The following is a 25,871-nucleotide window of genomic DNA, read 5'->3' as shown; positions in this document are numbered from 1 at the left end:
ATGTTAAGGAAACTTTTAATGAAGCCATAGTGTAGGGAAAGGATATTGTATCTTGCAAGAAAAAATAAGGCAAGCCATGTAGGAAAATAGCAATGAACCAAGTTGTATCAAGTCTTTTTTTATTAAGAGTTTTATTGAAATAGGCCTGAAATTGCATTCTGCTGAGGATAACTTGATTGATGGATGTGAAAACTGTATTCTATCTCCTCAGGCTACCTAAGGAATAAATCAACTTTATTCTATTGCTTCTGGTGTAATTTTGCAGTCAGTTAAAGGATGTTCTATGTGGTTCAAAACTCAGCATGGATGTTTGAGATAGGAGACAGTTAACCAAACTTAATTGCTACAAGTTTGCCTTTCAGCTACTGCTAGTTTGGGGCCAGAAAGAAATGGATAGTTATATTACTTGTCATTAGTCCACCCTTTTGTTTTGTGGCTAACTTAGGCCTCCAAATTACTCTTCTACTTCATTTCTTAAACAAGCAGTAAAAAATAATTTGAGAGCCGGGTGGCGGTGGCGCATGCCTTTAATCCCAGCACTCGGGAGGCAGAGGCAGGCGGATCTCTGTGAGTTCGAGGCCAGCCTTGACTACAAGAGCTAGTTCCAGGACAGGAACCAAAAGCTACAGAGAAACCCTGTCTTGAAAAATCCAAAAAAAAAAAATTGAGGATTGCTTAGTAATACATTGACCTTTGAAAGTTTTAAGATGCTCCTCTCCCAGTTCTCTAATTCCTTGCCTACCCATCATGAAAATGCTGTGTTAGAAACTTAGATGGACATTTTTCTATCTTTCCACAAGATCAGAATTTATTGAATAAATAAATTCTGAAGTTATATTGGTTTTATTGACTATGGTTTGGCAAGTAGTTCCAATTTACCTTGATAATTGGTTATTGGAAAATGGTTTTTTATTTCTATCTTAATTACTAATATTAATTATTGGTTATTAATCTTAATAGTAACATTAATTATCAAGGGAAAATATTGATACTTCATACAATAATAAACAAACATGAAGATTACATAATGACTGAAAAGGGTTAAAGAGATTGCAGAATTCAGAGATACCATTTTGAAGTTATAGAAAGAGGCCTGTTCATTCTCCAAGGAAGTCTGTAGGGGACCAGATAAGAAGTCGTATGAAACACGGCACAGAGCTGTTCTCAGTTGCAGAAATGTCAGATGCAGTTAGGGGTGATAAGACATTTCCACTGTGAGTTTTACTTTGGCTAAGTGTCACAGGCAGAAGAAACTGGAAACTGCACTACTGCTTGAGCTCAGAAACAGAGGCAGAATCTTTTGATGTAGCAAATTTCCTGGACAAGGCTCATGACAAGTGATCTCTGACTGGTTAGTGTGTGTTGCGGGAGGTCCTTCCGCTCCTCCAGCCTATAGCAGCTGAGATACCAGCCCATTGGGGCGTGGTCTCTCTCCCTTTAAAAAAGCGGCTACTTCCTTTTTCGCTCTCTTCGCTTCCTGCTCCATTTCCGGTGACTAGACTCCTTCCTGATTGCACAGAGGGCAGTTGTCTGGGATGGTTATCTGTAAGTTTTTTCCCCTTTAAATAAATACCACCCTATTAATCATAATTCCAAACTGGTGTGGCATTGTTTATGACTTACACCTTCAAGTGTGCCTACCATACTTTGGTCTTGAGGTGCTCCTTCTTTTACAGTCCCAAGTGATGGGTTCTATGAGGTAGAATTGATAAATTCATGTGGCTGGTGTTTCTGGTATGACTTAATATATTTGGAGATATTATTTACTAGTGTAAATAATCATTTTATGCCTCTTGATATTCTGTCAATTAGTGGTTGTCACTTGTGTAAACAAAATATATAGTGATTATCTCTTGGTTCTTACACTCAAAATGGAATAGTTCAGGTCAAGGCTGTTGCTTTCTTTATCAAACTGAATAATTTAAGACAAAGGCAGGCCAGCTTATTATCCTCTCTACGATACTCAGGATCAGTCCTACAACACACAAAACTTTAAGAAAAAGCTCACCCAAACCATAGCTACTTGTTACTAGAAAAACTGATGAAAATGGCCCTTCCAAGGTATTTGGGTGGATAAGGCTAGTGTTAGGACTATACATGAGTGAAATTGGATCTGAGTCCAAAAAAGGAATTCTGTTTCTCAGTGTATATCCTGGATTACAGGCAGCAGGCTGATATCAAAAATCTATACTTGGTGCTTTTATAGTGTTTCTCAGCCTCCTATGTGCATATCAAGATTCCATAAATGTCTGCCAAATTGTTGTTCCTGTGAAATGAGAGCTATGTATCCATTATTTTACCAGATTATTGGTATAACTATTCAAACACTGCCTTTCTGATTGCTCTCAGGTGATAGATACTATGCTGGAGTTACAAAGTTCTAATGGCTTCATCAACTTTTATGAGGTACCCAAGGTAGAAAACCACCGACCAAACCGAACTACCTTGTTTCAGTCTTTTTTTTTGGGGGGGGTTAATTTATTTTTTTTCATTTTTATTTATGTATTTATTAAAGATTTCTGTCTTCAGTCTTCTTGGTGCTTTAAAAAAAGTCTTCATGTATATCATATATCTAGTCAGCATATGAAAAAATGTCAGAGGCAAAATTAGAAGGAAAATGTAAATAGAACAACATTCTTTACACTTTATATTTACTTTCCAAATATTTCTGATAATTTATTCTAATAGGTCTTCTTTGGCAATGTGGATTCATCTGGGATTAAGCACAATAGTTTTAATCCTCCAATTATTGCTCGGTATATCCGTTTGCACCCTACTCATTCTAGCATTCGCAGTACTCTTCGAATGGAGCTGATGGGCTGTGATTTAAGCAGTAAGTGCCAAATCATCCCATATTATTTTCTTTTTTTTTCATCAACCATGAGTAGAATATCTGTTTTAGTTATCCTGAGACTGTGAGGAGGGATTTTGATCACAGAATAGAGGACTGTCAGTGATTAAAAACAAAACAAAAAAAAAACAATCCAGCATAGTCCTAAAATAAACAACAACAACAAAACCAGAGTTTGTTACTATAGTTATACTAACCATAGGGTTCTCCAAAAATAGTCATCTCTTAGACTTTTATCATTAAGGAAATTGAAACCAAGCAGAGCTAATCAGAACCGACCAGAAAATCTGGGCATTTTAGCAATAATAGGAATTGTGTAAAAGTGGATGCCTGAAAATTATCGTGATAACATTATATATAGAGGATTCAATGCAGCCCAGTGAAGCCTATGCTGCAACCTACCCATGTGACAACATTGCAATTTTATTTCTTTTAGGTTGTAGCATACCACTGGGAATGGAGAATAAAGTAATATCAGATACACAAATTAATGCCTCATCCTACTTCGCCAATATGTTTGCCAGTTGGTCTCCTTCACAAGCTCGACTTCATCTCCAGGGAAGAACTAATGCCTGGAGACCTCAGGTAAGAACAACCTATTTACCACTTAACTAATAAAAATAGATAATAGAGCCTTGGAAAATAGGAGAAGCCTCGTTTTTCATAGGTATTTCTGTTCACGGTTCCTAAAAAGAATGTTTAGGGAAGTCAATGATGCCTCACAGGCATATATATATATATATATATATATATATATATATATATCATGATTTTACACAGCATTCACTGAAGACAGAAATGATCATTAATGAACTATCTGGAAGAAAAGAATTTCTGTATGTAGTACTGGTATGTAGTACTGTGAAAACAGCCTGATAGATAAAGTTCAATCCAGAGTTTGGGTATTACATTGCCAGACTTTATATTCTAGTAGATATGGTTCCTTAATTCATTCAGCACTTACTAGAAACCTATTAAGTGGATGACCCAAGAAGATTAAAAAAGAAAAGAATTATGAAAAATTTGACCCTCATGATTATTAGTCAAATAAAGGAGGCAAACAAACCATTATATAGGGAGATAAGTAATGTAGTATGGTTAAAAAGAAAGTTGTGGATTTATGAAAGCAAATAATGACAAAGAATATTATTCCAATATTTCTTCCTCAGGTAAATGATCCAAAAGAATGGTTGCAAGTGGACTTACAAAAGACAATGAAAGTCACTGGAATAATAACCCAGGGAGTGAAATCTCTCTTTACTAGCATGTTTGTGAAAGAGTTCCTTATCTCCAGCAGTCAAGATGGCCATCAATGGACTCACATTTTACACAATGGCAAAGTAAAGGTATGTCCTCATTAAAAAGGCAGAGTGGGTATAGTGACTCAAACCTATAATCTTGTCATTCAGTTCAAGGCCAACTTGGGTTACAGAGTGAGACCCTGCCTTTAAAAAAATTACAGATGTAACACCTGTCTTAGATTTTGACATTTAGGGATAGAACCACATTGCTTTGTGACCATCCTCTCAGGACAAAATTTACTAAATACCTACATTAACAGAACATAGTGAGTCCAAGCAAAGGTGCAAACTTCCGAGGAAAAAACAAAGTACAGCCGAAAGTTGCTGCTCATGGAAATGGAAGTCATATAGAATTGGTTTTCTTTTTGTATTTTGAAAAATGCTTAATGATGCTCTTATGCTTACTAGCAAGGCTAGACTCCAAAACCTTATTAACTTTAGCTCTAGTGGTCCATATACTCTTCAAGCTTGATGTAGATTTTCTAGATAATTCAACAAAGTATACTAAGTACAAGCATAACACAAGGTCTTAGTATGCCATGAGCATGTTTACATTATCTGTGGTAGTTTGTAATATTTTTTAAAATATTAGACTTTTTAAAAATTTTTTATTTATTATATGTTCAGTGTTATGTCTATATGTATGCCTATAGGCCAGAAAGGGTACCAGATCTCATTACAGATGGTTGTGAGCCACCATGTGGTTGCTAGAATTGAACTTAGAACCTTTGGAAGAGCAGCCAATGCTCTTAACTGCTGTGCTATCTCTCCAACCCAGTTTGTAATAATTTTTAAACCAAAAATTAACCATGGTGTGGTATGTCAGTTTTCTATTACTGTAAAAACCACTTGAGATAACCAACTTATGATGTTGGATTGATGGTTTATTTAGAATATATGACAACAGCATAAATATCAGAATGGAGGGAAATAGAATAAGGAATTCTTTGGGAATTCAGGTTCTAAGGTATTCTACCAGGCCAAGGAAGGAGAGAATTTATTTTGTGGTTGGAGATGTGAGGGACTATAAGTAATGTCTGCCATTAAGAGTGAGCTTTGTAGCTGTTGGGGAATAAGAGAAATCCTAGATGTTTAACTGGAACAGAAGAAAGCTTAGCTTTATAGTGGGAGACTCTGTATCCTATCCTTTATTTCCCTAGAAATTTAAGATGTTGAATAGTATGTTGCTATGACAGTGAGAGAAAGGGGCTGCATAATAGGAGGTCATCTACATAATTGGATTAAGTAGTTGGGAGACAGGTCAAGACAAAGGAGGTCAGTGCCCAGAGCCTGGCTGAAGAAATGGGAGAGAGCTCAGAACCTCTGGGCAAGGACTGTCCAAATAAGCTGAGACAATTTCTCATGTCAGGGTCTTCCCAGGTAAAAACAAACAGATCATGTGAATCTGGGTATAAAGGAATGGTAAAGAAAGCATCCTTAAGGTCTAGAACAGAAAAGTAATAAGTAGAGAATGATATTAATTGGGGAGATGATGATGGGAAGCCACTGAAGGAAAGGAGGTACCCCATACTTTTGTGTCAAAGGGGGAGTCTGGAAGAGGATAGGGTGAAGCATTAGTATCAGCTAGTACACAAGGAGACTCTTCAAAGGCTGGAAGGAGAGGGGCAATTCCAGAAGGAGTTGGATGAAAAAAAAAGGGAAAGAGTAATTTAGACATATCTCTGCCCAATATTGGGGTTGGGGAACTATTTATAATGAGAAAAGACTGAGTAATCAGGTTGTCTAAGAGGGAACAGAGGAAAGGACCTCCTCTGTCCCTGGCCTGTTGGGGATGTCAACATCCATCACAGAGATCTGAGAAGGGTAAGTTTTCTCAGAATTAGCCAGCAGTATAGACCAAGTAATTCTCAAGAATCTATTAAAAATAATAGACGATCCAGAATCAGAGATCTCCACTGGAACAGGTACAGGGAAGTAACCACTGAGTGAGTGAGACAGAGCCAGAGACTGTTGAGAGTCCAGATGTGAATCTGGGACCTTCAAGGGAGTAGACCTAAGCCAAGACCCCTGTGGGTCTGGGCATGAGTCTAGGAACTCCCAGGAACTAGGCCTGAGCCAGGACCTCTGCCAGTCTGTGTATGAGTCTGGGACCTCCTAGGGAGTAGGCAGGAACCAGAGATTTCTGCAGGGCCAGGCATGAGTCTGGGACCTCAGAGGGAGTAGGCCTGAGCCAGAACCCATGTTGGTCTGGGCATTGGTCTGGGACATCAAATGGAATAGGCAGGAACCTGGAAACTCTGCAGGTCCGAGCATGAGTCTGGGACCTCTGAGGGAGTAAGCCTGAGCCAGGTCCTCTGCAATTCAGGGTGTACCCGAGCCTGATAACTCCAAGGCAGTAGACCTGAGCCAGCAGCAATAACAATAGAGTGTATTGTTTAGGGGGTCTCCAGAACACCCTTGATCAACAAGATGGGTGTATTAGTCAATATTCTCCATAGGAACAGAGAGAGAGAGAGAGAGAGAGAGAGAGAGAGAGAGAGAGAGAGAGAGAGAGAGAGAGAGTTGTGTAAAGTGGATTTATTATTAGAGTAACTTATAGACTTTGGCTAGTCCAACAATGGCTATTTCCAGACAGAATGTCCAAGAATCCTGTAGTTGTTCAGTCTCTGACTGGGTGTCTCAGCTGGTCTCCAGTCTCCATTAGAATCCTTAAGAAGTTGGCTCTAAACTTGATGATGGTGGCATACACCTTTAATCCCAGCATGCAGGAGGTAGAGGCAGATGGATCTTTATGAATTTGAGGCCAATTGGGTCAACAGAGAGAGCTCCAGGACAGACAGAGAAACCATGTCTCAAAAAAAAAAAACAAAAATAAAATACTTTAAATAAATTAATAACAACAAAGTGTTACATATCAAAATGGAAGGCAGAAAAAGATGGTGGCTGCCTAAGCTGCTTCATTAACCATCTCCACTGAGACACATCAAGTTGAATAGTTAATCATATATAAATTACTTTCACATGAGTTAAGGAAAGCAAATGAGAGACTATAGTGCCTGCTTTTGCTATTAAAAAATAAGCCAAAGACTTTGCTGACTCTCTATGGGAGGCTTTTCCCTGTCTGAGGAGTGGATGGGTGTGAGGTGGGGAGAAGGTCTGGGGAGTGGGAATAAGGGAAGAGGGGGAACTGGTCTTGATATCTAAAATAAAATGATTGTTTTAAAATAAAAATAATAAAAATAAATAAGTCAAGATATATTAAAGAAAGCAGGAAGGAAGGCGTTGCCTCTGACCTGCCTCCCTTAACTTTAAGCAGCACAGCTTAGAGAGAGTTGAGGATGAGAGAAGACTTAAGATCAGGCCTTAGACTTGCAATCTAATTCCTGGTCTGACAGAGAAAGCTGATGCTGAGTAATACATTAAGCCTTCTATTATCAGGCCAAAACCCAAGTTCTGAGATGCTAGAACTGAGTTAAGACAGCATGACAGAGACCAATTCCACCATTCTTTGAAACCCCTTTTCCAATCCCTGGTGACAGATAGGGAGGAAGATTCCACCTGCTGAGGAGTAGAGCATGAAAGCTAGCACAGCTTTTGACTTTGCTTTGGAGCTTATTTTCAGGCCCACTGTGATGAAACCCAATGCTGAAGACCCTGTATGAAGGCCAAAATTTCCAGATGGAGTTTATGGACTGGCTCCAGTACCTATAGTATACTTGTACACTAGTAGGATTGACTCAAGCTTCAGCCTGAAAGTTATGGAAGTGGGTGATATGGGCTGAGGCTGCCTTTGACACTGTACAGGTTATCAACACTGCTAAAATCTGAGGAGCCACCCATAGTATCATCAATTTTGTGTCCAAAGGCCACGTTTACCAATAGTACCCCAATGCTGAACAGCATTATAAAGCAAGACCTCATTCACTGTGGGTAGGACAGAGTAGTAAGAACAGTACTTTGCCTTAGAATTGGCTGGTGAAAACTAAGACTGGGCAAGTCCCAAAGACACCACCACCACTACCACCCATCCCCAGGAATTCATATTTGATGGAGCTTCTGAAATAACTCCTGTGCAGAGACATACAGTCTCCATCTATGCAATGTCTATTTCAGCTGTGGCAGGTTTCAGTGGGCCTTAGGCCATAAGGACACATCAGTAACAACCATCCTGTAATAGTACAAGCCTTACTCCCTCTTCTCTTTTATGCTTACCTTGGCAAGTTGTAGGCTCAGAATAAGAAATAACTTGGCAGTGCTGCAGGAGGACCTTCAGCTTCTTCAGCCAATAGCCACTGAAGTACGAGCCCACAACAGCACAGTGGGCTCGTACTTCAGTGGCTATTGGCTGAAGGAGCGAAGGTCCTCCCACAGCACCTCTCCCTTTTGTTTAAATAAGAGCATTCTAAACCTACTACAAAATTATATACAATAAAAACAAATATCCTATCCTAACTAGCCCAAGTCTTGCATAATAAATAACTTGGACAAGTCATGAGAGAAAAGTTGCTATATTTACCTAGTCTTCAACCCCATAATAGATCCGAAAAGGGAAAAAATGTTGCCTGAGTAATTAGGAAGTGCAATCAAACAACTTTCAAAACATACAACAAATCACAGAGACAACTGGCTGCCTGGGCAATCACCCAAACTCATGTTTTCAGCATTGAAGCAACCAACTTTGACTAAAGCCTAGAATAACTGACAGATTATATTTAACAGACAAGAGACTTTTCAAAACTGTCTTACCCTGTCTTGGCAAGATTTGACAGTTCTGTTTATCCATGGCAGCATTTGTAGCCTCAGCCATGGTAATGGAACTGGAACTGTGTCACTTAAAAACATGCTGCTTAGATTTTATAAAGTGATTTCTTTTTTTTTTTTTTTTTTTTTTATTTTAATTTATTTATTTATTAAGAATTTCTGCCTCGTCCCCACAACCGCTTCCCGTTTCCCTCCCCCTCCCCCGATCAAGTCCCCCCCCCCCTCATCTGCTCGAAGAGCAATCAGGGTTCCCTGACCTGTGGGAAGCCCAAGGACTGTCCACCTCTATCCAGGTCTCCTAAGGTGAGCATTCAAACTGCCTAGGCTCCCACAAAGCCAGTACGTGCAGTAGGATCAAAAACCCACTGCAATTGTTCTTGAGTTCTCAGTATTCCTCATTGTCCGCTATATTCAGCTAGAGAACTATGGAAACAAAAACCACTAAGTCACTAGGTACACACCTCTTCTATTTCTAGCAGTTAAAGAAGCTGCACCTCATTTCATTAACAGTAGAGGGTACTTCTGAATTGAGAAATCTAGTAAACCACCCCAAATGTTCACCTTTACCTACAAAAATTATCCTTTGTTGTTAGAACAAGAAAATGTAATAAATGTAACAGAAAATATGACATAGGAATATTGAATTCATGTGTTTTTCTTAATCTTTTTTATTTCTTCTTTCCTTTAAAACCTCATTGATTGTTTGTATGACCATACAACTCATTTTGGCCAAGAGTAAGTTAGTAGATATTATAGACGCTTTAAATGTAACTGTGTTTTACTAATTTTCTCAGACCTCTGCTTCAGGCTCAAGACTTTGAGCCTGTAGAACTTTGAAAGAATATGTTCATTTTTAGCCACCGAGTTTGGGCTAATTTATTTTCACAGCACTAGAGTGAATATAATGAGTATAAGAAATGCTAGACCTGAACTTCAAGTACCAATACAAACTCAAAAAATTTAAAAGAACTAATAGCGCTGTACACTGAGAGAGCCTAGCAATAATGAACCATAAAAGCAGTGAGCACATCATGTCCAGATGTTGGTTGGTCTCTACCATTTTCCAGTAAAGGAGTTTGGGATTTTTTGAGAAATGACAATTTCTGAGACAAGTAAACTTCCTGGCAATCTTGAAACATCTCCATGTGCCAGAATATAAGGCTAATGGGGTTCTAAAAAGAACATAGTTCACTTGAAGAGCTTTTTGTTAGCCAACTTTGAGAAAATTTGAAAATCAAAAAGATAATGGCAGGGTGCATTGACTCATGTCTGTAGAACTAAGGTGCTGAGGTAAGAGGAATGCCTTATATCTGGGGTCATCCTGAAATACATAGTTTATTTTGGGCCAGTCAAAAAGAATAATGATGGTAATAGATTATAACACATATAATAAAGAAAGAATACATGAATTCATAATCACAGTAAAAAATAAATTAATAAAAGGAGAAAGTGAGCTTCTACTTCCACACAGAATAATATTGGCTAATAAATATAAAAGATTCAACAAAATTATGATAAATTTAATTGGAAATCATCCTGTACCATTTAATATTTGTAAAGAAATTGAATGAATAATAAAAACCACTGGGTGAAGGTTTGTTGAGAAATAAAACATTGACATGGTATTTAAGTTTACCCCACAGATTGTTAAGAAAGTGGAATTTGATAACTTTTGTAATAGAAGCTTTGAGTGTCTCAATCTTAACCAAGTGATCAAATTTAGGACCATTAATAATGGGACAGACTGGCATATCAAGTGTCCTTTGATGCAGTGCAGAAAGGACACATATTCTACTTATCTAATAAGAAGTCATTTAAATTTAGGATTTCTGACCACGCTTTACCATACATATTCTGGACTATTAAAGATGTCAGTGTCACAATGGATGAAAAAGAGCAAAGACTATGAATCTAATTTTGGAGTTGCTTTTTAATTTTGCATATGCATGTAGGTGGGAAGTATATGTATGTGTACAGAAACCAAAAACTTATATTAAGTATCTTCCTTTATTGTTCTCCACTTTATTATGAGGCAGGGTCTCTTGCTTACCCTGGAGATAACTAATTCTGGCTAGTCTAACTTGTCAGCTTGCTCTAGAGATATCCTGTCTTTGCCTCCTGAGAGTTGAGATTACAGATGGGTTAAATATCCATTTCACATTTACTTGAGTGCAAGGGATATGAATGCCAGGCCTCACATTTGTGCAGCAAAAGCTTTATTCACTGAACCATCTTCTCAGCTCCCTATTTTAGATTTAAGAAAATTTAAAAGTGATTCAAGAAATGCAATATATGATCTTTTATTATATTCTAAATAGTAAATACTATGTAGGATACTATTATAATAACTGAAAACTTCAATTATCAGATAATATTGCATTAATGCTACATTTGTTGGTCATAATAATTGTAGTCTGTGGTATATAGAAAAATGATCCCTTTCTCAGGTTTTCAATGCTGAAATGTTTAGTATATATGGTATTTATAATTTCCTTCCAAATTGTGCAAGAAAAAGAGTGTGTGTGTGTGTGTGTGTGTGTGTAGTGTGTGTGTGTGTGTGTGTGTGTGTACAGAAAGAGAGGGTAGGAAAAAATGGTGGCAAGGAGGGAGTTGCGAAGACTGATTAATAGTTAAGATTGCATACTGCTCTTGCAGAGGATCTGAGTTCAATTCCCAGAACTAAATCTAGCAGTTCACAACCACATATAACTCTAGTTCCAGGGAATACAGTGCCTCTGACCTCTATGGACACCTGCACTTATGTGCACATACACACACACACACACACACACACACAGAGAGAGAGAGAGAGAGAGAGAGAGAGACAGACAGACAGACAGACAGACAGACAGACACATACATCATACATACACATAATTAAATAAAATTTTAAAAAATAAACAGGAGAGAGAATATAAATATTCATATTCTAATAACTGGTAGCTCTAGATGAAGGACTTAAGCATATTCAATGTATCATTCCTTTAATTCCTCTAGACTTGTAATTTTTATAAATAAAAGTTTAAAAGGATATAATGAGTTGTGTCTAATGAAAGATGATCAAGCCTCCAAATATGTCATAAAATTGCACCACCCAAAATCCCAAATCTGGAACCTTAATGTTCCTCAGAAGTTTGATCAAGCACACAGACTTTAATACAACAAATATTTACAGTATATTTGCCATGCTATATTGTTGTATGATACTGTTCCTAGGGAGATATAAATAAATGTCTACTCATCCCAGATAGAATCAGTCTCAGATTAAAGATACCACCAAAGTCCAGCTTTTATGGATGAATTTTATTGGGATTAATCTCAGGAATCTGGGTGAGAGCTTTCAAGAGCAGAAATGACCCAAAGACAGCTGTATTCTCAAAGCTTATCACAACATGGATAATCATGCAGCTCATGAATGCAAGACACCTGGAGCACACTGCACAGCTTGTAAATAGTTCAACAGTTTAGAAAGTAGTCTTTCTGAATAGTTCAGTTGGTCTGAATATCTTCCAGATAGCTTGACTGTAGTGATATCTTGTTTGTATTCTAACAAATTAAGCTTGGTTAAAGATCAGAGGGCAGAGCTAGCCACTAGTTAATATTAGTGGTTAGAAGGTCTGTAAAGATAGACTGAAGTAATATGTTGGGACAGAGAGAGGAATATATGGTGAGAGGAGACAGGAACTTTCCCCTTTTTTGGCTGAGGAGTTAGCAAGGTAAGGGTTTGTTGTAGCATGCTCCTTTCCCAATATCTGGCTCTGGGATTTTATTAAGACCAATTAGAACTCATGCAACCTAAAAGAGGATAAACAGTATTTATTAACTGACTGATGAGGCAAAAAATACCATTTATACTACCACATTCTTGCTAGAAGCCTCAAGTTTCTCCCTGCTCTCAGTCACTCATATATGATTCCTCTTTCTTATGGTCCTTTCTGCTTTTTGCATCTGTCACAATGCTTATCACAATATGTAAGTGACTTACTTCAATTGGGTTTTAGCATTTTAACTAAAAGGGGGGCTGAACTACTGTCTCCTTCCACCTTATATTCTTCTCTCTGCCTACTCATATCACTTACTGTCTGTCTGTACAGACCTCCAGACCTGTATAGTTGGTTGATGAGTAGCTAGCTATGCTCTCTGATCTTCAGGAAAACTTTTTTTGAGAACAGACATGATATCACCACATTTATACTTTCTGTCTAAAACAATAAATGAGGTTATAATATAAGAAAAAAATATAAAAAAATAAGTACAATAACTATATACAATATATAAGTATTAAATACATCAACAATGTCTAGCCCCATTATCAATTGACAAATTCAGAGAAAATACTGAGACAGTGCAGCCTCACACACTCCTATAGCTAGTTAGTCATAGAGGCCAGACAGTTATGGTGCACACCCTTTATCCCAACACTAGAGAAGAATATAAGGTAGGAGGAGAGCGGTCTCAGTCTCAGTTTGAGGATTTGTGGAGTCAAGATCATCCATTTCGGTCTGAGGTAGAGGTAAGAGCTAGTGGCTGGGCTGCTTTGCTTTTCTGATCTTCAGGTTGAGCCCCAATATCTGTCTCTGAGATTTTATTATTTGTACTATACCTGGCACCCAATGTTTGGGGTAGGAGTTCATGAGAAAGCTGTTTGCCTGTGGCTTTACAATCACCAGCTTAGGCCAGAGATACATGTGGCTGGAGTCACCACCCTACCATCTATGTTGTTCTTTCTACTTTCTTGGTGGGCTCTCCCTGAACCCCCTTCTCAGGCTGCTGCCAAACTAGATAGATACATTGAAATCCAGTCAAGTTTAACTGTTCTATGCAGCAAAAGTAAGCCTTACATCTTCATCATCATCAGCTGCAGATTCAGTGAGAAAATTGGGAATTTTTAAAGGGAGGAATTAGATAAAAGAGGGATTTTTATTTTTTTAAAATATATATATATATATATATATATATATATATTTATTTGTTATGTATACAATAGTCTATCTGTGTGTATGCCTGCAGGCTAGAAGAGGGTACCAGACCTCATTACAGATGGTTGTGAGCCACCATGTGGTTGCTGGGAATTGAACTCAGGACCTTTGGAAGATGAGGCTCTTAACCACTGAGCCATCTCTCCAGCCCCAAAAGAGAGATTTTTCTCACATTAAAAATAAGAAACATGGGCTGAAGAGGTGGTTCAGAAGTTAAGAGCACTGATCTTCCAGTGTTCAATTCCCAGCAACCACATGGTGGCTCACAGCCATCTGTAATGAGATCTGGTGCCTTCTCCTGACCTGTAGCATGCATGCAGACATAACACTGTATACATAAATAATAAATAAATCTTCAAAAGATAGGAAACACTATTACATTGGGGGGATTTGTGTCTTTGTATGATAATATCCCAGACAGTTTGAGAATGTAATAAATATATGAGACAATACCTATTTTAGATGGGATTTATGTAATGCCAATTGTAAACATTATCAGCTTTATCATTTTTATCACTAAAAGTTTGTTAATCTGGGTGCTGATACAAGTTTTAGAAAAACTTAAAACAGATCATAGAGATATTCAACTCCAGACAGAGGAATTTAATGAAGAATCATTTTCAGCATTACATTATATGGTTAGAGAGGAACAGCCTAAGATTTTCAAACAAACAACCTTAATATATCCAATAACCTTACAAGAATTGCCAAATGGTAGAAACTCTGTAAAACCTGAATAGACTCCTGTGCCAATGTTAGATTTAAGGAAATTCAAGGAAGCAATGGTCTCATATGACTTGAATAAACCTTTTGTGTAGCAATTGTTAACCTCATGGTCAGTTTGTAATAGAATTATCCCTAAAGACTGGATATAATTGGTTAAAGCTGTTTTAGAGCTTTATATTACAATTAAAACTATTCCACAATTACAATGGAGTAACTGGTTCAGAGAAGAGAGTAGGACTATTGAACAATGGAGTAAGCTAGAGGTATGGGAATCTCCCAAGATCAACTTCTTGGGTAAAGAGATTATGATACTATGCAAATGCAATACCTAAAGGATGGTCACATCCTGGCTTTGTGCCATGCAGCAGCTTTGAATGCTTGGGACAGAATTTAAAAAATAGGAAAGAAGACTAAATAATTTACTAAAGTCATATAGGGCCCAAAAGAAACCTTCATGGACTTATTACAAAGATTGACATCAGCAGTAAATAGCATGATACCAAATTCAGAAACGAGACAAATAATACTTAAATCTCTGAATCTGAAAATGCCTATTCTCTATGCAAATGGATAATTAGGTCATTAAAAGCAAGATCAGCACTCTTGGAGGACTGGATGTGAGATACAATCAATATTGAATCTCATGACCATGATGATACTTGTATAAAAGACGTGATTTCCAGAGGTTTGAAGTAAAATTAAAATGTCAAGTGTCTTAATTATAGCAAGCAAGGTCACCTAAAAAGATATGTAATGTAAACAAGGCATTCCTAGAAACAAAGATTTTTTCTAAGCAGAATTCATTCAGAATGTCCCTCCATGCTGGATTATGCAGAAGGTGTAGCAAAGGCAGGCATTGGACTGATGAAGGTAGGTAAATAAAGGATATTCAAGGTAATCCTTTACCATCTGGAAAGTCCTTGAAGGGCTTCTCACAGGCCCCTATGCCAAATCCAGTTCAATCATTTCCTGCCATCATAGATGAAACTCCCTCCCAGATCAATTAAAAAACTAATGCCTATTGTAAGAAACCATACTGCTCTGGATAATAGAACAGCTATAGAAGAGAAAACTAAAATCAGGAGAAACCATAAAGTGAGATTTTGGCAAACTTCTATAAATGAACAAAGACCAATATTAAAAATACAAATAAATGGCATTGCCATTGAAGGTCTGGTAGACATGGGTGCAGATGTAACAATAATTTCACCAATATTTTGGCATCCAAATTGGCCTCTTCAGGAGGTTTTAGGGTTGGAATATTATATCATGTAAAACTGAGAACAAGATGGGTCAAATGTATAAGTATAGAGGCGGAATGACAGAGGAAAATTAAAGCCATGATTGCTAAGATAGCAATGATTTTTGTGGTGATATGATTTGTTACAGCAATAGAATACTCAGATTAACATTACCCCATTCTTAGAAACAAACCATAAGTTAACATATGTTTCTGGGAAAAAATACTACAAAATTTTGTAAAGAATGGTTACTGACCAGTCAGGTTGTACACAAACAGGGCACAACAGCTGCTGCTATTTCAAAGGCACCAATAGTCCTGCCTTTAACATAGTTGACAGACAAACCTGTATGGGTTAAGCAATGGCCCTTAACAACTGAGAAATTGCAGGCTTTAGAACAGCTGGTACAGGAACAAGTAGATGCTCAGCATACTGAAGAATCAATCAGCCCTTGGAATTCTCCTATATTTGTTGTTTAAAAGAAATATGGAAAATGGTAACAGATCTAAGAGCTGTTAGTAGGGTGACTCAGCTAATGGGCTCTCTCAATCTGCAATTGATCTCTGCTATGAGATATGGTTCCCTCTTCTGGTATGCAGGCATACATGCAGGCAGAATACTGTATTCATAAAAAATAAATTAAAAAAACAGAAAAGTTTGTCTTGTGGGGGATTACAGATTGCTCCCAAAAAATACAAAGAGGAGATTCTATTAATTATTTAGGCTGAGATAGGTTTACAAAAAATTAGACCCCAAAAGGTGCAAATTAGCAGAGAACAATTGCTGATTCTTAATGACTTTCAAAGATTGCTAGGAGACATTTTCCATCTATGCCCCACTGTTGTGATAAAACCTGGTAAACTGATTAATTTAAACAAAACCATAGATAGTAACAAGGTCTTTAATGGTCCCAGGAAATTATCAGCTAAAGCTGAGAGAGAATTGGTTTTGATCTAAGAGAAATTACAGAAGACACATATGGATTGTGTGGATATGAATCTTAATTGCATTCTGGTCATATAACCCTCCAAACATTCCCCTACAGGAATTTTAATGCAGTGGGAAGATATTACCTTAGAATGTATCTTTTTACCACATAAGCTGAGTAAAAATTTAAAAACTTATGTGAAAAATGTCTCTGAGTTAATTCTAAAAAGAAAATTGAAACTTTGTCAATTAGAAAGAATAGACCCAGCAGAAATTATAGTACCTTTTCAAAGTTAATAATGCAGCATGCAGTCTACTTCTGGAGGTCTTTATCATCCCTTTCTGTTTATTCAACATATCCTTTAGAGTTTGATTTGATCTTTCTATAATTGTCTGCCCTATAGGATTGTGTGGTATACCTGTAATATGCTTTATATTATAATAATCAAAAAACTGTTTTATTTTCTTAGAGTCATATCCAAGAGCATTGTCTGTATTCATTTGTACAGATATACCTATGATCACCATAAATTCTGGCAAATGTGTAACTACCAAATCAACCTTTTATAAACTCAAAGCAGTTACCCATTGAAAACCTAAATTGGTACTAATGGTGAGGTGTATGTATTTTTGTTTTTCAAATTTTATAAAATGGAACACATGCATCTGCCAGATATCATTCTTTTGTGTAACCTTGGGGTTACTTCCTGTAGGTAGTGTGTTTGGTTGTATAAAAAACAAGTAGGACATTTCTTTATAATTTCCTTGGCTTCTTGACACATGATGGAAAATCTTTTTTTAAACCTTTGCTATTGGGGTTGGAGAGATGGCTCAGCGGTTAAGAGCACTGACTGCTCTTCCAGAGGACCCAGGCTCAATTCCCAGCACCCACATGGCAGCTCACAACTGTCTGAAAATGCAGTTCCACGAGATCTGACACCTTCACACCAATGCACATAAAATAAAGTTAAATAAATAATTAAAAATTTTTAAAAAACCTTTGCTATTGATACAATATATTTTTATGAAATTATGAGACCTTTAGCACATTTCCAAACAATAATTGATCAATTTATGCATTACCTTGTGCTAGACAACCTGGCTCACACATATGAGATTGGATGTGTGTGAGATTGGATATATATGGTATGATTCCTATTCCTGATTGTATCTTGTAACTGAATAAGTAATAAAGTCAATTTGATATCGTCTGGTATTAATTCAGTGGTTTCAATATGCAATAAAAACACTTTCTACATATGGACAGTATGCTGCTGTAATTGGACAAGCAGGACACAAAAGAGAGTGATTGCCAAACATTGTAAAAACAAGGCAAAACAGTTCTTCTAAAGAAATTCTGTACAGCTCCCTAGGCCTAGATGTAGGGGGGAGGGCCTTGGACTTCCCACAGGGCAGGATTCCTGGCCCTTTCTCAAGCAGGGCAGGAGAGGGAGGAGGGGGTGTGGGGGAGCAGGAGGGAATTGGGAGGAGGGAAGAAAGTGTAAATAATTGAATGGAAAAATAAAAAATTTTTAAAAAAGAAATCCTGCTTTATAGAAAAGTCTGTTGACTATTGTAGGCCTTAGGCTTAAGATGAATGCCCCAACCTTGAAAAGGAAGTTTGGGTAACTGTTCAGGCAGCCATCTATTTCTGTCATTTCTCACATTTTTTGGAAGTTGCTTTCTTGCACTTCCTGCTTACTCAGTTAATAATATTTCCCTCTCTGATCTCTGAAGGAGCTGAAGACTAGATAGTTATAGTTTTCCTTGTTTACCAGACTCATAAAAGAAACTCACAACAGAGGTGTAAGTGTAAAAAGTGGAGAGACATTAAAACATAATTTGATAATGCAAATTAATAGGGAAAGTGAATTAGGTACAAACTTTTAGACTCATTAAGATATGGTGTGGGAGGTCCTTCTGTCTATGTGTTCTTTTTATTGGTTAATGAATAAAGAAACTGGCTTGGCCTATAGCAAGGTAGATATTAGGCAGGGAAAACTAAGCCGAATGCTGGGAGAAAGGAGGTGGAGTCAGCGAGAAGCCATGGAGCCACCACCAGAGATAGACATGCTGGAACCTTGCCAGAAGGCCATGAACCTCATGAAAAAATATAAAATAATGGAGATGGGTTAGTTAAGATGTAAGAGCTAGCTAGCAATATGCTTAAGTAATTGGCCAAGCAGTGATTTAATTAATACAGTTTTTATTTGGTTATTTTGGGGCTGAGGAGCCAGGAACCAACAAGCAGCCTCCTTACAACAAATTGGTGCTCCAAGGGGTAGAAGGGTGGGAGGAGGGGGAGAAGGGTGGGAGGAGGGGGAGGGAAATGGGAGGCTGGGAGGAGGTGGAAACTTCTTTTTTGTTTATGTTTTTTTTTCTTCTTTTCTTAATAAAAAATTATTAAAAAAAAAACCAAGATGGAAGGATGGAGAGTAAGAGAGATATGGCTTAGTGGGTGAGAGTACTTATTGCTTTTCCAGAAGACCCAGGTTCAATTTCCAGGACCCATTATCAGACAGCTCACAGCTGCCTGTGATTCTAACTCCAGGGGATCTGATACTCTCTTATGGTCGCAGTGGGCATCTGCACATATGCCACACAATAAATAAATAAAAATAAATCTTTTAAAACATGATGTAGCGATAAAGGAAAGACACATAATACCGGGCTCCACATGCACACATGCATGCATAAGCACACACGTGTGCACATACACAAAACAACCAACAACTTATCAGAAGCATTAAAATTTATTGTATATAAGATACATGTAATGCATGTTCCATAAAGTATACATAATTTGCATACTACATACACAGAGCCAAGGATACCTGAGAAGGTGAACAAAACACATCTAAAGAAATGAAAAATAAAGCCTTATAGATCATGTACTGACATAATCTTGTACACAGAAACAGATCCATAGTACATGACTTTGGTTCATGTTAGGCAGCATGCCCTATCCATAGGGAGAACTAGGATTGTAGTTTCAGTGTAGCAATTGTAAATCAGCGAAGTATCCCATGTGCTCCTGTGCCAAGTTCTGTCCTCTGTGCCGTGAAGGGATGAAGAGACAGAGCTGCCATCCCATCCCTGGACAACTCTCAGAGACTTGTCAGTGCAGGCTTCGTAGAAACCTGAAGAGCTGCTTGTCCACCTTGACCCGGATTCATAGTGGCCCTGGGGTCCTTCAGGGACTGTGGAGAAAGAAGATTAGACCTGAATTTAGTTGAGAAACATTAACTCTTTTGTTGTATTTTATTTGTTTCATGTGCATGTGTGTGTGTATGTGTGTGACCACATGGGGGTGCCACATTAGGTGTGGGGAGGTTAGGGGATAACTTGTGGGACTTGGCTCTCTCCTTCTACCATGTGGATTCTAAGGATCAAACTCAAGTTGTCAGGCTCAGCAACAAGTGCCTTTAGCTACTAAGTCACGTCAACTGCTCCATAATTATTAACTATGTATGGTCTGAAAACATGGGTTCTACTCTGGGTGTCGACTTCCCCACTTCCCATCACTCCAAACTTGAGGTGACTGAAAGCTGCAGTAGGTAGAAGGTGCTTTTTTCTTTTTCTTTCTTTTTTTTTTTTTTTTTTTGGTTTTTAGAGACAGGGTTTCTCTGTGCCAACTATTTATTTATTATATATACAGTATTTTGCCTGCATGTGTTTTTGCAGGCCAGAAGAGGGCACCATACCTCATTACAAATGTTTCACCATGTTGTTGCTGAGAATTGAACTCAGGACCTTGGGAAGAGCAGCCAGTGCTCTTAACCACTGAGCCATCTTTCCAGCCAGTAGAAGGTGCTTTTAAATAAGATAGGTTTCATGTTTTAAAAAATGGGTGTGAGTGGAGCAGGTACGTGCATGTTGGGTGGGGACTGCAGAGGCAAAAAGAGGGCATTAGGCCCCTTGGGGCTGATGTCACATTGGTTGTGAACTAGCCTTTGTTGACTCTGGAAACTCATCTCTTCTTGAAGAGCAAAGCAGGACTCCCTAACCACTGAGCCATCTCTCCATCCCATGGGGAACTTTCTTTTTCACAAATATGAGGCCTCGGCAGACATTTAATGGGAATAGACGTTGTACTGCTTGTTATTCTTTCGGTCCCTGCCCTAGCCACGCCCACTCCTTTTTTTTTTAATTTATTTATTTATTAAGGATTTCTGCCTCGTCCCCACAACCGCTTCCCATTTCCCTCCCCCTCCCCCGATCAAGTCCCCCTCCCTCATCTGCTCGAAGAGCAATCAGGGTTCCCTGACCTGTGGGAAGCCCAAGGACTGCCCACCTCTATCCAGGTCTCATAAGGTGAGCATTCAAACTGCCTAGGCTCCCACAAGGCCAGTACGTGCAGTAGGATCAAAAACCCACTCCTTTTAACTTCTGACCTCCACCCCGCCATGGCTCTCTCCCTGTTTCCTCTCCCGGTGTACACACGGGGCTTTGCCTCTCTCCTCCTCTCTCTCCCTCCCTCCCTCCCTCCCTACCTCCCTCCCTCCCTCTCTCTCTCTCTCTCCCTCCCCCTTTCTTTCTTCCTCTCCTTTTTAATAAATTCTTATATGGCTATTTCCTGTGTTTATATGTCTGTTACTGCAGTCACCGCCAGCGGGAAGCTGTAGCCGCTTTTCTCATGGCAACTCCACCAGCCCGCCCCAGGACCGACAACCGTCTCTTCGGGGCTAGCAGCTGCTTTTATGGCTCCATGGGTCTGCTCACATGCGCCCGCTGCATTGGGGGTTCTGCCGCGTGGCTTCCCGCTGCCGCTGGGAACCCCATATATATTTTTTAAGAATAACACTGCTTACTAATCTAGATATGTTAAATATGCTTATGTCTAAATAAACCAGACAATGCAACATGGTAAAAAAGTCTACTGCACATAAAATGACATCAGTGCCACTGTGGACGATTATGAGAACTCTCTACCCTCATCCCAGATGTTCAGTTAGTTCCCCACAATGATAGAAACTACAATGTGGTGACTTCAATAGATAATGGAAATTTTCTATGAAAAGGTAAACTTTTCCTAAGTAAGTTCATTAGCTCCTTTGTACTAAGCATTTAATTATTAGTGCAACTGCTTAATATAAAATTAATTATTTTGTTCTTTTTCCCAAATTGATTAATGTGTAATCAACAGAAACTAAATATAAAATCATTTGTTATTTCAAAAAAAAAAAAAAACAAATTGGTGCTCCAATGTGGTCAGCTATATCTACGTAAAACCTGAGAGGGCTTGGAAAGGAATCTAGACACTAAAAAACAAAGTTTAGCTGCATTTTTTTCCCAAATGGGCTTTGCTTGCTGGCAGCATTCTGTGGCTCCATTAAGAGAGGTCTTACTGATTTCATGATAGTAGAAAAAAAGCCATGTCATTTTGAAATGGCAGCTTCCTGGGCCATGCTTCCAATATGAACTCTGACGAGGTCTGGCTATGGAGCATTTAAATGGATTTTGTGAGCAGAGTGCTGCAACTTGCTTAATGGAAATTAGATCCTCTGTGTGCCTAAAAATGGGGCAATATACATGACTCTCAGAAGCAGAAAACATGTCTCCACCATGCTGGACTGCATGGAGCAAGCAGGCAGGACTGTGGAGTTGGTCTTAGCAATGCCCACTTACATTAAATAAAAAAGTTCTCCTGGTCCAAAGATAATTACAAATATGCAATAAAGACAATTTCAGACATAAAAGACCCCTAAATGGGTCACAGTGTGTTATAAAAATGTACATAGTCTTGGGAGAGAGAAGATAAATAGTATAGAGAGTTATAAAATGAAGTAAATGGTTTAGAAAAAAATAAAATGAAGTATTTAAAGAGACAGAGTACAGACAGTCATAGATTAAAGGAGTAAAGATAATAAAATAAATATTTAAAAGTAATAGAGTAAAAAAATAATAAGCCACATAAAGATGGAAAAGACAGAGTCTGGATTGTGAACTCAAGAAATCAGACAGTAAAATTCTAAATAACCCAGTTAAAAAATGGGGTACTGAACTAAAAAGAGAATTCTCAACAGAAGAAGTTCAAATGACCAAAAGATACTTAAGGAAATGTTCAACTTCCTTAGCTATCAGGAAAATGCAAATCCATACAACTCTGAGATACCTGTCAGAATGGCTAAGATCAAAACCACTAATGATAGTTTATGCTGGAGAGGATGTGGAGTAAGGGGAACACTCCTCCATTGCTGGTGGCAATGCAAACGTGAACAACCACTTTGGAAATCAGTATGGAAGCTTCATACTACAAAAGCATTTGTTCAGCTATGTTCATAGCAGCATTATTTGTAATAGCCAGAACCTGGAAACATTCTAGATGCCCCTCAACTGAAGAATGGATAAAGAAAGAAAACATGGCACATCTACTCAGCGCTAAAAAAAAAAAAAAGAAAAAATGACATCTTGAATTTTGTATGCAAATAGATGGAATTAGAAAACACTATCCTGAGTAAGGTAACCCAGACCCAATAAGATGAATATGATATGTACTCACTCATAAGTAGATACTAGCTATAAACAAAGGGCATTGAGTGTATAGTTCATGACCCTAGAGAAACTAAGTAATAAGGTGAACTCAAAGCAAAACATATATGGACTCACCTGGGGGTTGGAGAGAGACAGGGTCACCTGACAGGGTTGGGAACATGGGAGCAGGGGGTAGAGGAAGGGGGAGAGGGAAGAAGGGGAGGGTTGAGGAGAACTGGAGGGAATGGGATGGTTGAGATGGAGTGGGGACAGATATGAGAGCAAGAAGAGGGATATCTTGATTGGGGGAGCCATTATGACGTTGGCAAGAAACATGGCTCTAGAGAAATTCCTGGGAATCCACAAGGATGGCCCTAATAAAGACCCTAGGCAATAGAGGGGAGGGTGCTCAAACTGGCATTGCCCTGTATTCAGATTGATTATTATCTTAAATATCACCATAGAACCTTAGTCCAGCAACAAATGGAAACAGAGTCAGAGTCCCACATCAGAGCACTGGACTGAGATCTCAAGGGCCAGTTGAAGAGTAGAAGTAATGAGAATATGAGCAAATATGTCAAGACCATGAGGGGTTCATCCACTTAAGCAGTTTACCTGGGCTAATGGGAGCTCACCAACTCCAGCAGGACTGGGAAGGAACAAGCATAGGACCAAGCTAGTCTCTCTGAATGTGGTTGACAGTTGTATGGCTGGGGCAGACTGAGGGGCCACTGGCAGTGGCACTGGGATTTGTCTCTGCTGCATGTACTGGCTTTTTGGGATCCTAGGCTCTTTGGATGTATACCTTACTCAGCCTAGTTTTAGTAGGGAGGGCCTTGGACCTTCCACAGGGTAAGGTGCCTTGCCCTTTCTTTGGATTGGAGGAGGTAGGGTAGGAGGGTGTGTGGAGGGGATGGGAGGAGGGGAGGGGGTGGGAATTTGGATTGGTATTTTTTTTAAATCTAATAAAATAAAAGAAAAAACGAGACACAGTACAGACAGTCATAGATTAAAGGAGTAAAGATAATAAAATAAATATTAAAAAGTAATAGAGTAAAAAATAAGCCACATAAAGATGGAAAATATGTAGAGAGTGTGGATTGTGAATATTATTGTGTTTTCTTTGAAGTTTTTGACTGTGAACTTACTTTGGGTGACTTTCCAGGCAGCAAGATGTCTCTGTCAATTCTAGAGTACTAGAAGTAGTTTACAACGCCCTTTCATTTCCTCAACTATAACTGGCTTACAAGTGGACTTAACCCCAAAATCTCAATGTGGCAAGACACCTTAGACTTTCTCCCAACTTTCTATCTAACATGTGTGAAACCAGCATATATGAATAATAACAGTACTTAACATTTGTTGAAAGTTTACTCTATACTCATCTTATAATAACAAATTCAGTGTCTGTGGCATCAACTAGTTGAGTCTCGACTCCAACTTTCAGATTACCTGACAACATACAAATTCAGGCAAAGTATTTTGTTTCATTTAGATTTTTTGGACATGGGTGAAACTATTTCAGATATAAGGCATAGCTAGAGTAGTTCTACATAGCAGGTAAGTAGGTGGATCTCAATTCTACAAGTCAAAACAACTTTTTGGCCCATGAATTCACCTAATTGCCCAGAGTTCAATCTTAAAATGCTAAAAGCCAATTGAAGTAAGTCACTCATATGTTGTGATAAGCATTGTGACAGATGCAAAAAGGGGAAAGAACAAGAAGAAACTGAACTTGAGGCTTCTAGCAAAAATTTGGTGGTATAAATGGTATTTGTGTCTTGTCAGTCAGTTAATAAATACTGTCTATCCTCTTTTAGGTTTTTCGGGGGAATCAGGATGCATCCACACCTATGGTAAATTCTCTAGACCCACCATTACTCACTCGATATCTTCGAATTCACCCCCAGGTCTGGGAGCACCAAATTGCTCTGAGGCTTGAGATTCTGGGATGTGAAGCCCAACAGCTGTACTGAAGAGGCTTCTGCATCCTCTGCTTGCTACCCTTTGCCTCCTTCTTCAGTTCCAGGATTGGCTTAGTCAGTGTGTTATTGCTGTGAAGACTAACCATGACCATGGCAACTCTTATCAAAGAAAGCATTTGAGACTTGCTTAGAATTTCAGAGGTTTACTCCATTATCATGGTGGGGTGCATAATACCTTGTAGGCAGACATAGTGCTGGAGAAGTAGTGAAGAGTTGATGTGGGATTCCCTTCTGTATGCTGTGAATATGTTTTGATACCATTGGTTAATTTTTTTAAAGGCTGTTTCAGCCTATAGCAGGGCAGAATATAGCTAGATTGCAAGAGATATAGAGTGAGAGTAGGTGGAGTCAGGGAGATGCCATATAGCCACTGAAGGAGAAAGACACACAAAAACCTTACTGGTAAACCTCCAGCCTCATAGTAGAATACAAAATAATAGAAATGGGCTAATTTAAGATGTAATAAGAAGCCTGAACTAATAAACTGAGCAATGTTTTATTTAATATAGTTTCTGTGTGATTATTTTGGGCCTGGGTGGCCAGAAACAAACAAACAGCTTCTGCCTACAGAGAGTTCTACATCTGGATCCACAGACTGCAGGAAGAGTGAGAGATTGGGCCTAGAATGGACTTTTTAACCCTCAAAGTTCACCCCCAGTGACACA

At 38.4% G+C, this 25,871-nt stretch overlaps 1 protein-coding gene across 1 annotated transcript in view; it reads left to right on the top strand.

The window, feature by feature from the left end:
• LOC121437126 (coagulation factor VIII-like) overlaps window positions 1–25,587 on the top strand; it is a 157,314-nt gene extending 131,727 nt beyond the window's left edge. The window contains 4 exon segments of the mRNA XM_041636966.1: window positions 2,689–2,833; window positions 3,288–3,436; window positions 4,021–4,197; window positions 25,042–25,587. Of these exon segments, the coding sequence (XP_041492900.1) occupies window positions 2,689–2,833; window positions 3,288–3,436; window positions 4,021–4,197; window positions 25,042–25,197 (627 nt within the window). The 3' untranslated portion in view covers window positions 25,198–25,587.
• Window positions 25,588–25,871: the final 284 nt, after the last annotated feature.

Source organism: Microtus oregoni, unplaced genomic scaffold (genome assembly GCF_018167655.1).
Source record: "Microtus oregoni isolate MIOR12 unplaced genomic scaffold, Mior012 000050F_ref0000143, whole genome shotgun sequence".
NCBI lineage: Eukaryota > Metazoa > Chordata > Mammalia > Rodentia > Cricetidae > Microtus > Microtus oregoni.
The sequence above is the reverse complement of the archived record's forward strand: the minus strand, read 5'-3'. Positions and strand labels throughout refer to the sequence as shown.